We start from the raw sequence: 13,546 nt of genomic DNA, 5'->3' as shown, positions 1-13,546 counted from the left end.
ACTGATTCTAATTTCGCGTGAATGATTAATAATTAATTTAATTAATAATTAAATTTAATTAGAGCTATTGTGCTCTGAAAAATATTAAAAAATACTTTTACGCAACAAACACTGACTCTAATAACCGCATTGCACGCGGTTGCAAATATCTGAAACTAATTGAAAATTAGCGATTAAGAAATAGCATAGAAAATGAAGAAAAATATTGATATTGTATATTTATGAATTGATTCTAAAAACTACTATAATATTATTTCAATGTATTTTTTAATGTAAATGATAAATAGAAACTATTTAAAAATCTAATATTATTAATTTACTTAACAAAAATATGTTCAAGATTATTAAAAGTTCAATAAAAAAAGGAATAAAAATGTATACATTACGTTTGTTGGTAATATAAAATCAAACTTGTCTATGAAAAAATATAATGGCATCCATCTTGGAATTTTTCCTGCGCACTCTCACTAATTATTTAATAATCTGCAAAAAATAAAATTGAAACTTCAATGCAAATGTATAAAAGATATAAAATACTAAATAAAGTAATAACTAAACTCAAATTTTAAAAAAAATATATGAATAGAAATAATTAACTACGCAGAAAATAAATTACACGATATTCGAAAAACGTCTAATCATTACGACTATCGACAGTGACATCTCACGCCACGATTTCGTTTATAGAATTGGAGTGGGGATTTGACTTGACAAAAAATTTGAACGAATAGAAAGCGACACGATGAATACAAATTATTCTCACACGAATTCACATTTACGAAAGAAATGTAGAAATATCTTAAATAAATAATAAATCAATTTAATGCGTAAATAGACGTAAAATATTTATATACTATTATATATTACTTACGACATATTTGTATAGAAATCATGATTGTTAATTGTCACGCTTACTTCGATATTACACAAGCAATTGAAGAATAATCTGTAAAAATAAAAATTAAAACCTTAAATATATAAAATAAAAATTAATTAATATTAAAATAAAATAAAGCTCAAATTCTGATTCAATATAAATTAACGGTATTTTTAACAATTGAATATGAACGATCGATGAAAAGTGAAGCAAAAAAAGTTCTAAAAATTATTTAATTTTAATATGACGGTATTTAATAAATGATCGAATAAACTTATTGAATTAGATTAATAACTTATACTAATAACTTAACTAATAACTAACTTAATAATAAACTTAACAAAGAAAAGTTTTATTTAATATCACATACCTTTTTCGATGAAACACATCCTGCCTCCATGATTTTTAACAATAAACTGATGTGGTTCGCTACTTACGCACCTATTTTTCTAAGCTGCTTTCTGATTGGCTAATAGGATATAGTTCTTTTCCACTTAAAATCATATACAAAACTAAAATATTTAATTATAAATTTAATTATGAATTTTTACAACATCAAAATTTTATAAAAACTATTTATAAATATACAATGAAAATAAATCACTTCAAATATTATTAAATAAAAATAAAATAATACGAATGAGATATAATATGTGCAAATTTAGAGGTCACGTGACTTTCCAATCAGCGAGAGTATTACATGAGTCATGTATACGTTAGTCCAGTGCCATGTTTTCGTGTGTCAAAGTGTATCAAAGTGACGCTTCGAAGAAATTGCTTGAAATGTGAATATATATTGAAGCAGATATTAAATGGAGAGTAATTTAACAAGTAAGTGAATTAATTATTAATCATTTCCATTTTTAACTAAGCTTTTTACAGTAATAACAAGCTATTAGAATAATAACTCTTCACACGTCTAATCTAACCTAAATCGCGCATCCAAATAATTTCCATTGTTCAAAATATATAACACTATTCGAATTATGATATGATATATTCTTAATACTACATAATAATAACGATGACTAGATTTCGAGCATATATTAACATCGAAACTTTTTCGTTCTCGCCCAAATGATCTTCTAAAGATAACTCGCGCGACGAAATAAGATGGCTGACGTTCGCGAGCTAGCTCGAATCGCGTCGATGAAAGCTCGCGGGGCTAGGGTAAACGTTCGACGCCGGATGTTATTCAATTTCGCATTCATTACGCGGAAAACAAGGACGATGCCTCCCACGATCGCTTCAGGCGTTGCTGGTTCGTTAAAGCGTTCTCGCTGGCTGGCTTGTGTCTCTACGAGTTTGCGCTTTCGTGTATTTGTTCGATCACGTCACAGATGCACACCAGGCCCCCACATACGCGGTGTGTCCTAAAATTTTCAAAACTCGTACATATTTCCTCTCCAATTTTCAAATAAAACTGAAGATTATAATTTTTATTCTTATCAGTTTCATCCAAAATGTTTTCATCATCTATGGATTGGGATGAAAATGGTTGTGTGAAAGTGCTTAAATTTTGAATCGAGAGTTGTAATACAGATTGATCTCTGTAATTTTCAAAAAATCAAGATATAGGTAAGTACTTGTAACAGTTATTATACAAAATTTATTTCACATAATCTTTTCGTTAGAATTACATAACCTATTTGCAAAATCTACATAACCTATTTTTTTCACATCAAATTTTCATACTATACTGAAAAAAGAGGAAATGATTTTTAATATAGTAATATATTTAATTTCAGGAACGACAAAATTGTTAAGCAAAGCTGAAAATTGCGAGACACATTGTACGTATACACGTTCACTGGATATATATGATGAAAAGCATGGGCGCAAAGACAATGCCAGAAGAGAACGGAGAAACGCGCGCAAGTCGCGGTGGTTCAAACAAATGCGAATCGCGCGAATATGCGCGTGCTAATATTGATGTTATACACACAAACACACGGTGGGTTGACGTTATTCGTGGCGGAGCGGATGCGTTCTCAAATACGTTCGAACGAAGAGACATGTATGAGCTTGGACAGGTTGGATATAGGGAGGAATATAGTTTGAGTAATAGTTTGCTGTAGTTAGGTTCGAGAATAGAGTGGAATTTCGAGAGAAGGAAGCGTTTTACGGATGGCTCTTGGGCTGAGAATAAATTGGAGAGTAATTAAATATATACAAAGAAGAAATAATTTGCCATATGGAGAATATAAATATAAAGACCGAATTTTTAATTTTTGTTCGACAATTTTGTACTCAATAATATTTCTCCGTAATTAATTATATTATATTTGCGCAAACGAACATTTAACAATCATTTAATTATTTTCATTATCGTCTCTAGACTATTTTTAGAAATTTAACTTTGATTCCTTGCTCCTCCTGATTGTAAATAATGTAAAATATCGTCAAAACTTGCGAGCTGGCATTGAATTAAAGATGTATTCCATCAGGTAGCATTTCAATTACTACCCCCAGAATCAAGTCAACGTGCTCAAAATACAATGTCTGGGCAAACAATGCTCCATTGAAAACGCGTGCACGTATATACAGGAACACCATTTACCTTCTCGAGCGAGAAACGAAAGCGTTATACACGTACGTTATACAAGTATATACGCTCACATAGGCAACGATCAATCTTCTTAAGAACTCGCGTGAAACACGTGACACGATACTCGATACAGAGATACACGTCTGACATAGCGCAATTCTGAACGAATAACGCGAATGCAACGAGCTCGGTGATGATAATAATAATACGTCGCGACGTACGCACTCTTCGTTCGAACGTAAAAAGATCGAGTTTCTAAGTTATGTATGAAAAGATAACCCCGTAACCGGATATAATTTTTCCTTGTAGATTCCTCTGGCTAGAATTTTATCGTACGATAGATTATATTATGAAATATCGAAAAATTTGCAAATTTCTTTAAATTCATTTAACGTATTTATTAAGCTTCGAGATAAAAATATTATTAAAAATATTCGATTCTATGAAATTAATTTAAAGATTGACGAGGATTTTGATCGATGGTGTACAACTACATGAATACCGTTAAACATTCATACAAATGTGTGTTACAGCAACGTGTTCTTTATATATTTTCACATATGACTTTTCGATATTTCAATTTTTATTATATTTCATCCTTTCTTTCAATATCCATTAATTTCCATTTTGCATTTTACGTTTCGCAACTTTTATTTGTTTCCATTTATTATACTTTTTAAACGTTTTTAAGTCGGCGTGGTAAACGGACTGACATCCCCGAATAAATCACCGAATTTCATATTAAAACTATGGATTATCGAAAAAAGAATATTTCATCATCCAAAAATTATCAGCATGCAAAGCATTTTCGAAATTTCCATTCAACGGTGTACGTTCACACGCCCGATTAATCGTATCAAACCGTATCTTTCCACGTTAGCAAAATACTTCTTTGAAATCCCCCAAAATGGACACGATACAAATCTCTTCCATCGAGAATCCGATTAATCCCGAACAAATTGTCAATTAACATACATATCATCGTGAAACGTTTCAAAATTCGATTCACGCGATTAATCGTATTACAAATCTCCTCTCGATGTCTTTGCAAAAAAAAAAAAAAAAAAAAACACGCGAAGAAGCTTTTGTTGGACTATTTACCGCACGAATTATCAATTATCGGAAAACAATCGATCAAAAATCCACGAAATCTAGAAGCATAAATTATCGAGAAAATGATATTTCACCGGATAGATGCGGCCGCGAATTATCAATTCCATATAAATTTCGATTCGAGCCAAATTGCTTGCTCCCGTACCTTTTTTAACCTACAAAATATCAGAAAGAACAACTTTCTCGTCGAGTATTTACCGAAGAATTCGACTAATTTCAGGGGAGCGGCATGGAAGCAATCGATGGAGGGGGTTGCCGGTTCCGGCGGAGGCGGTTGACCGTAGTTTCCGGTTGGCGACGCTCGATCCAACGGCACGGAGGTAAGGATAAAGCAATTAGCGCTTAACTGCAACTTTTCGCCCTTATTTCGCCGGCGGGCTGCGAGAATTACGGAACATGCGTCGAATATTTCGTAACGCGTTAAGCCGGCCGGGCTCGAGAGAAATTTTATCCCGCCGCCGAGCAAAAAGAGAGGGGTTTATTGGGTTACTTTAACGAGAATCAACGCGTTTCATCTGGAATGAAGAGCGAACGTTGGAAAAAGCGGAAAGTAATTAGGACTTAGGTGTATATTTTTTTCTTCTTCTTCTTCTTCTTCTTCTCCTCCTCCTTCTCTCTCCTCCTCCTTTTTTTTTTTGTCCACGTCATTAGGACGGGGATGATTCAGAGTGGGGTTTTCTTTTTTTCGAGAAGTAGGTTATCCTTTCCTTTTTGTTACGTTCGCTCGACATTGCAACATTTTGAAATATCGTTACGCGGGTGCAAGGATAGGTGGAGAAGGAAAATAAAAGATAATGGAGGAATTTCGTTCACGGGCGGGGAGAGTGGAAAGAATGTGTTCGTTGGATTGCCCTGACTTGGGAATTACTCGTGCTTTAAATGAAATGGAAAGAGAGCGGGAATTTTTACTTGTGGGGCAGACTTGAAAGTAATGTCAAGTAACGTTATGCTAACACCTCGAGGGTTGTAAGAGGAAAGACCGCATTTCGCGTTACACGGCGATGTGTATAATACGATGTGAAAATTGGCTCGTTCGTTTTAACAGGATCGATATTGTATATTTGTTGAATTATTTCCGGGGGAGGAATAAATTTCTTCCATCCAGGTGGTTGGTATCGTTCGTTTTAAAAGCTTAATTTTTAATAAGGCAAAAAATAATACTTATTTTTAATTCGAAAACATATTTCCCCACTTTTAATTAATCCAATTTTTTTAATCTCCATTTTAAACGATATTTCATCATCCCAATTAAAATGTTGCTCTTAATCCTGATTTACGTTTTAATTTCCATTCTCGAAGATTTCCAAAAGAAAAAGTCTCCCAAAAAACGAAACCGACGATAATTCGTTTGAAGGAGGGAAACTTTCCTCTAATTAATTATTCACGCGATATTCAATTTCCCGAAATAGGAAAACCCTTTTTTTCAATTTAATCACTTAAACTTGAATCAACGGCGAAAGAGACGGGACGTGAAATCTTGATCTCGAAAAATCCTAATTATAATTTACCACCCCTTAACCCGCCGCCGGTGGTTCACTCTCATTTCAAGCCCGACGTATCGTAGAAAATGGCGAGATTGCCGTCATAAATGGGGGACGGAGGCAATCGGCCGATACACACCGCGACTCCCTGTAAAACGCGATATGCAATCTCGAAATGCTAGATATTGTTATCTATCGATTCGACGATCGCCCTCCTCGTCGTTCCTGTGTACCCTCCTCCCCCTCCCCCTCGTATCGAGTCGCTTTATATATTTTTCCAACCGCTTTTTATCCGGTCGGGTAATATTTCGATCGAAAAAAAGAATTTAAGCACACTTTGGCCGGGGCTTTAATGGGTCGCGTAACCAATGGGAACGGGGCATAAAAGTTCGAAGTAATATCAATGGGAGAGAGAGGGGGAGGCAGGGGATAAATTTAATTCTCGTTTCATCGAGCTGATCGATTTCATCTTGCTTGATTATCCCTTTACAGGAGGATGGATGTGTATATCCTTTTATATTTTCCGTTTTAAACGCGTTTCGGATAGCTTCTCCCAATTATTTTTAATATCCTTTCCCTTTCCAGATGTGCGCTGCTCTTTCGCTGGCATTTTCTATCTGCGATTCTTTTTTTTACTCGATGCTGCGGTCGAGTGTACCATTCCTCGCGATAACATCGAGAGAATATGGAAAATGTTATTATTTTTATCGAAGTCGTGCCACCTTTCGAACGTATGCTTTTTCATTTTTTTTTTTCCTTCTCGTAATAAGCGAATACCTTGCCGCTTAAATATTATTACACATACACGATAAATTCGATCCCGTGTTTCTGAATGGAACTTTTGATCGTGGCATGTATCAAAAGTGCATAAAACAATATAGTTCTTTTTGCCCATTGGTCGCCGAAATAAAACTTTCGATTATGGGAAAAAATGTATTTAAATTTATGTAGATGCATGAACCGCATAAAAATTCGCAGTCTGGTTATTTTTTGCGGGTTATATATTCGTTGCGATCGTTGGAAAAAATATTATACACCCGTGTTTCGTATTTAACGAACACTCGTTGCCGAGGAATATGTTAGTTAAATTTTGAATCGTGATCGAAGAAATGGTGTTTCGAGTCACCGCGGAATATACAATCGGAGAGATGGCGATGATACTGGTGTTTGCACGCCCACTTTGTGCAATATGCAACGCGGGCTTAAAGGAAATCCTGTATGCGTTACACAGATTTGCTTGATTAAATATCGGTCGGTTAACAAGCCGTTGACGTGGTTATAAATCATGCAAACGCCCACAGATTCGTTCGGTTAATTGCTTAGCCCGATTACTTATTTAAATTCGCCCCGAGACATTAATGAGAGAACGTGAATTGCGCGCGGTTCGAAAGAAAAAGTGGTAAATTGATTTCGTTTTAATCGATCCTTTCCTTTCTCCTAAAAATTCTTCCCCGCTACGTTCAAATTCGAATTTTAAATCGAGCCGATCAATTACAACACGTTTTCCGAAGAATTCGATTTTTCGAAACGAAAAATCTCGAAAACACTAGCAACGATTGATCAAACGATTGATGAAACATGATGAATTAAATTTTTCGTCGAGTAACAATAATTCTATAATATAATTTTGAAATTAAACAAAGAGGGAAATGGTTCGATCTTCTAATTTTCGCCAATTCCAATATATCCTCTCTTCTGGCTTTTTTCATCTTTTAAAAATTGATCGATTCTTGGACCAGTGGTGTTCGTAATTCCATACAATCCACAAAATTGACAACCTGTCCGTATTTTATCAATTTTATTCATAGTTCTTCTGAAACAGATCAAAAATCATTAGTAGATTACAAAAATACATTATTGAACACATCTCTCACGATCTCTAATCGTACCCTCCTCTTCTTCAATAATTTTACGCGACTACTCCCAAGCGACATCGTGTGAGTACGTTGAACTACGATAACTCGAGGAAAGGCTCCCTCCTCCTTTTGCTTCCCTCAACCGCACACGTGTATGCAACCACAACTGTACAAAGACTGTACATTCGAGCTCGGATCAGTTTCTCCGTTCCGTAATTCGTTGAATCGCACGCGTGCTTCTGTTCGGCGAGAAGAAGAGATCAGAGTCACGAGGTTGTCGAAAGTAAAGGAGTTTTCTCGAAAGAATCGGGTCTGTCGATCAGCCCGTTGCAGGAGGAACTCTTTGCACTCCTTACATTTATATTTAAGAAGATTATCAATCTTTAATATTTTATTATATTTATATATAATATACGACATTCGATTGCAAAGGGTTAAAAAAATAACTCGTTGAATATCGAATAATTCGAACGTCTCGGCAAGATACAACGAACGATCTTATCAATTCGCGTAGCGTCGATAATTGGTCGGATTTTTCCACGAAGTTTTTCTCTCTCATTGTAAGAAAACAGGTTACGGCTTGTTGGTGTTAGAGAAGAGTGAGGACGGACAGAGACGATCGACGATGGATCGTTAATCTCGATTCGAGTTTCTAAAACTTTCCCTCTCGTCATCCTCCTCCTCCTTTCTTAGTTGCTTCATCTCTTTGTTCCAGTTAAGTAGCCCGATAAACCGAGATTCTCGCGATTCGCAGCAGAAGAAATTTCCTTTCTCTTGCTCTCGTTTCCTTAATTTCCTCCCCCTCCGCTCGCTTTCACGGACGAAACCGTCGAACACCGTCGATTTCCATCGCGCCCCCTTTAATCAAAATTCATTGCATTCATCCCCGAAAAACTCCCCATCATCTGCTTCTTCTAATAATATCGTCGATTCGAACGATATCGATCTCGAGGCAAAGGGTGGATTGTCGTGACTTTGCTTAATTTCTTTGCGATTCCTTTCTTTTTTTTTTTTTTTTTTTTCGTTTAGAAAAATATGGCGTCCAAGCCCCTGTCAAGCGCCAAGTCCTCCTCGCGTCGTCCCGTTTCAGAAAACTTGGCAACTCTCTCCGGTAGTTCCTCTCCCGGGGCTCGTGTTAATACTCCATTAAATTCTTACCACTCGTAAATGAGTTGGAGGCGCACGGATTCGAGGCACGTCCAGTTTCGGTTATCCTCCTCGCAGTGGACGGTGACCACGGTCGAGGTTGAGGGGGCGGTCGAGGAGAATGGTCGAGGAGGGGGAAAAATCGCGGTACGCCAGCCGGGGAATTCTCTGGGAAGAGTTAGAAGAGCGGGCGAGGTTCGTTAAAATTTCAGCTTGCATCCCCCTTGCTTCTTTCACGTAGACGCGTTTCGTGGACATTTTTCTCTAATTTTCTTTTTTTCTCTCTCTCTCATTCTGCGCGACCAGGATAAAATTCCAAGCAATCGAAACGACTGAAAACTCTTGCAAAATCGAAACGAGAATTCAGTACATCAATTATTTCAATCTTGTTTAATCATCGATCTATTCCACTTACTTTTTTTTCCCATTGTTTTATTCTATTCCTCCGAATACGATTATTTTATTCTGTTCACTCTTAATCTTCCACGTGTGAATAGGTTTTTAAGTGTTTCATAATTTCAGATCGACTTCTAACAGCAGATACGTTTTTTGTCGTTCTTTGGGCCACGAAATTGGAGAATGGGTGATTTCGAGCGAACAATTCTCGTTTCGGTCTCGATAATAGTCTCCCTTCTTCCTTTCGACTCTCGATTCCTGCGTTCTACGGGAGGCGTTATGTAAATTCTTGTTCTGATAACGATAGATTCAAGGAAATTACATTTCCCCCGCGCGTGAACCGTTATCGATGAATTTCTAACGCGGCCGACTGGACACGTGGCGGAATTTCGAAATACGTCGGTGATTTAATCGAGCAGCGATGAAAACTTTGATCATTAAAGAATATATAGTGTAACGAAATAAAATTTATAATATATCTTGTAAATATTTTTAATATTTACAAATTTGATTCACTTAAATTCTCTTTTCACTTTAAATTTATCTCGCGATAGTCTCCCCTTGGAAAGAAATTTTCCATCTAATTTAGATTGTTAGAGATCAGTAATTTCATTATTAAATTACAAAATCCTGGGAATAGGATAATTCCTTTGTATCATAAGAAATATTCTCAGGGAAAGAAACTCTGGCCGCCCTCTTCCCCCTCCTCCTCGTTCATTTTATCCCTTCACGGCGCTCGTAAAGGGGATGGTTGTCGTTTAAATTCGAGTCATTTCTCATGACCCTCGTCTCCCCTCGCATTGACCACTTTCTCGCCCTTCCCTCCGCCGTTTTCCTCGTCCCTGGCAAACAACTCCATTTTGTAGTCGCTCCTCGCGGAATAATTCGATTCTCTTCTCTTCACTCGCGCGCGTTACGCGTCGGCCGGATTTCCTTATGCTTCCTTTTACGATTCTCCACGACGAAACCTCTCGAGAGAGAGCTTAAACGATTCCTGAAACACTTGGATATGCATAACGTAACTGAACGTGATAGTTTGTTGGTTCAACAGAGTGTAAATTGAAACGTTGTTTTGTTTTTTGTTTTTTGTTTTTTTTTTTGTTTTTTCGTTGAATAGTCGAATAGCAGACGTTGAATCGGTTGAGAATGGAGGGAAAAATGGAAGCGCATCGCGTTTCAAGGGAGAATAGCGAGGTTGAAATTTCCTTTTGCACCCTTGCTTAAAAGGAAACAGTTTCCACCACAAAGGGGGTGGATCGTGTAACGTGGCCCGCTTAACTTCCGCCGGTATCGCTTTTTTTCTCTCTCTTCCTCTTTCTTCCTCGTGTCATTGTGCGGAATAAAGGAAGTAGCTCAAACGAAGCTACCTCCAAGTAGCTCCAGTTCCATAGTATCCCGTAGTTCCTTTCGTGGCCAAAATATTTCTCGATACGCCTCCAAGGTTAACCCTACGAGTGAACCACTCAAGTCACTTGATCCCTATATTTTTTAAATTATCGGGAAAGAGAAAGTTTATAATTTCGAATCATTTCAAGTGAATGTGAGAATTTTATAAAATCTACATTGCCTACGTTTCTCCGCTTAAAACTCCTTACGAAATTACTCACTTCTTGCTGTGAAACGAGGCATGAAGCGTGGCAGGGAGAGGGGGATAATACGTCGAAGCATCAACGAGAGATCTTCATCTTCAATTAGTAAATGAATCAATAGAAATGTAATTTGCCAAGATTGCGATAATTCATCACCGACTAACGAATTATATTTTATTCGAGGAGGGAACTTTTAACGATCGATCCTCTTCCATTGATCAACGTTAATGTTCGACTTGTTGTCGAAAAAGGAATCGTTTCTCGATGATCGATTTCCACGTCTCTTTTCCTCCTCTCCTTCAGAGGATGCTTCAACTCACGAGGATGGTCCCGAAAGCGCTGGGATGCTGCGGGGCTTCAGGAAACCCGTGTAAATACGATAGCCGGCCGGAAGAACAGGGTTGAAATTAATTTCGGCCCCGAGTTCATCGAATTTGTAACTTTTATCGCTTTATCGACGCCATGCTTGGCGAAATAAATTTCGAGAGAATGGAACTCGTTCCGCCGCCAATCACTCCTTATCCTCCTTCGAGATACGTATTTGGAATAATGATTTGGAAATTCGTCCCAAATAGAGAATATTGATTCTTTCTTTCTTTGTGGAGACGAAAAATGGTGATTTGTCGGTAAATTATGTTAAAATGATGTCGTAAAAATTTATGAATCAAGGATAGGGACACAAAAATTTTAAAAAGTAAAGAGCGTCCATTTCTTACAATTTTTGATAGCATTGACCGAACGTAAATTTTGATTTCGAGAAATTAGAAAAAATTCAGATCAACAATGATAATCGTGATTCAAGAAAATTAGTTTCGAAGAAGAAATAGATAGATAAAAAAGGGTAGCAAAGAGGCTCCAATTTCTCGATTGAGTCCAAACTGATGATTTTAAGAAGCGACAAGAGAGGAAAAATCGAACCGACAATCCCTGCCATGGTGAACATGATTCTCCCCGATAAAAGAGCGGTCAGCCACGCTGCGATGGCGGTTAATTTAATCCACCCCTCGTCCAATTACGAAAAGGGGAAGGGAAAAATCGTTGAACGAAAGAATCGAAGGCTCGCTTGACCATGACAGGAATAATGAAGTGGATTCCGCGGATCCATACCGCCCCCTTTTTACCACCAGGGATAAACAAGACAGATGAGCTCGAGGATCCGACCACCCTTCCTCCTTCCTTCTCCTCTCGATCGTCCCTTCTGCAAGAGGCTCGGCCAAGAGAGGTGGTTAATCGATGAAAACCACCGTGTATCTCGTCCTCCATCGACTCTCAGAGGAGGCTGAAGCTTGTTGAGAAATCGAGCTCGGAGGGGTGTACTTGATCTGAGATTAATTGACGATCGACGGTGGTATTATTTATTTATTTTTTTTCCTTTAATCTCTATTGCTCCCTCTTCTCCCGACTCGACGTAGACGGGATTGATCTGCTTGGAATCTTCTTTGAATCTATTTCGAGAAATAAAATTCAAGAATTTATTCTCAATAAAAAAAAAAAAAGAAAATCGACGGTGAATCGTTTTAAAAAATTGTAAATTCAAGGAACGTGGAGAGATAGATACCCCCTCACCTCGAATATATACAATGCATCACCGCCGAACAACTTTCGCCATCCCTTAACAGCAACACCCCCGTTTGGTTATCGAGTTTTCTTCATCATACCCGGTTCCCCGCTCTTTCCGGTTTATTCAAATCCCGCTCGGTCCTTAGTTAAGGGAGAGATGTTGAGAAAGAAAAGGTGCAGGGGGAGGGGAGGTATATTCCGGAGATCGTATCGCTCCGCTGATACCATTAATTAACCACTCCAGAGACCATCGGGACGATGTTTCCATGGAGCACGACGATGCAAACCGTGTTTCCATGGATTCGGATTCTCGCGGATGGACGTGCTAATTCGAACGGCGACCCACCCTTTTGTCCCTCCGCTCCTCTTTGTTGCTATCTCCGCTAATAAACCTCCTTCCTTTCCACCCTTTCATATTCCTCCGGCGAGAGGAGGAGTAAGAAGGAGGAGGAGGAGGGAGGGAGGGAGTAGGGGTGTTAATTTGGAGAATTGAATTCAGAAATCGAAATGAGGGAAGTAAAAGTTGGAAATGTTTCGAGGCTTGTTATCGAAGTGATTCGAAAGTTCGGGGAGGGATGAGAAAAATCTTTCTCTTTCGTTCCAATGCAAATTTAATTCCGAAACCGATTGAATGTATCGAACGTTTTTGATTGGTATCGATTCTCTTCCAACGATTTATTACCGTATATAAAAAATTAAGAAGAAGAAGAATTTGAAAGAATTTTCTGTTGTAAAATTTATATTATTCGATTCGAAATTTCTCTAAAGTTGTTGCATGTATAACATCCTGTTCATACATTCCATGAGAATAAAAACGTGATGGAGGTGTAGAAGGATGTGGTTCACGCGTAAATCGTCCATCGTAAATCTGTGGGGTTCTTTATGGTGGGGATGCAAATAGGGTGTCTGGTCGTCGTGATGCTACGTTTTATGATAAATCGTTTCTTTGGATAACATGGAGATAAATTTGTACCTTATTG

General features: G+C 37.5%; 1 protein-coding gene across 7 annotated transcripts in view; it reads left to right on the top strand.

The window, feature by feature from the left end:
- The first annotated feature begins 1,563 nt into the window (after positions 1 to 1,563).
- LOC100872426 (peripherin-2) overlaps positions 1,564 to 13,546 on the top strand; it is a 59,869-nt gene continuing 47,886 nt past the window's right edge. For 3 of the 7 annotated variants that reach the window (XM_086917635.1, XM_086917633.1, XM_086917626.1), the window contains exons 1-4: positions 1,602 to 1,708; positions 2,330 to 2,455; positions 2,626 to 2,831; positions 4,759 to 4,858. Coding sequence is in view for 3 of the 7 variants with exons in the window: in XM_086917629.1 (XP_086773755.1) it covers positions 2,792 to 2,831; positions 4,759 to 4,858 (140 nt within the window). In the remaining 4 variants the exon portion in view is untranslated. Of the gene's footprint in view, positions 1,709 to 2,329; positions 2,456 to 2,625; positions 2,832 to 4,758; positions 4,859 to 13,546 lie in introns of all 7 variants that reach the window. The other 4 variants (XM_086917629.1, XM_086917631.1, XM_086917630.1 and 1 more) reach the window with 4 other exon arrangements.

This window comes from Apis florea, unplaced genomic scaffold (genome assembly GCF_048593485.1).
Source record: "Apis florea isolate Af1SG1 unplaced genomic scaffold, ASM4859348v1 contig_2272_pilon, whole genome shotgun sequence".
Lineage (NCBI taxonomy): Eukaryota > Metazoa > Arthropoda > Insecta > Hymenoptera > Apidae > Apis > Apis florea.
The sequence above is the reverse complement of the archived record's forward strand: the minus strand, read 5'-3'. Positions and strand labels throughout refer to the sequence as shown.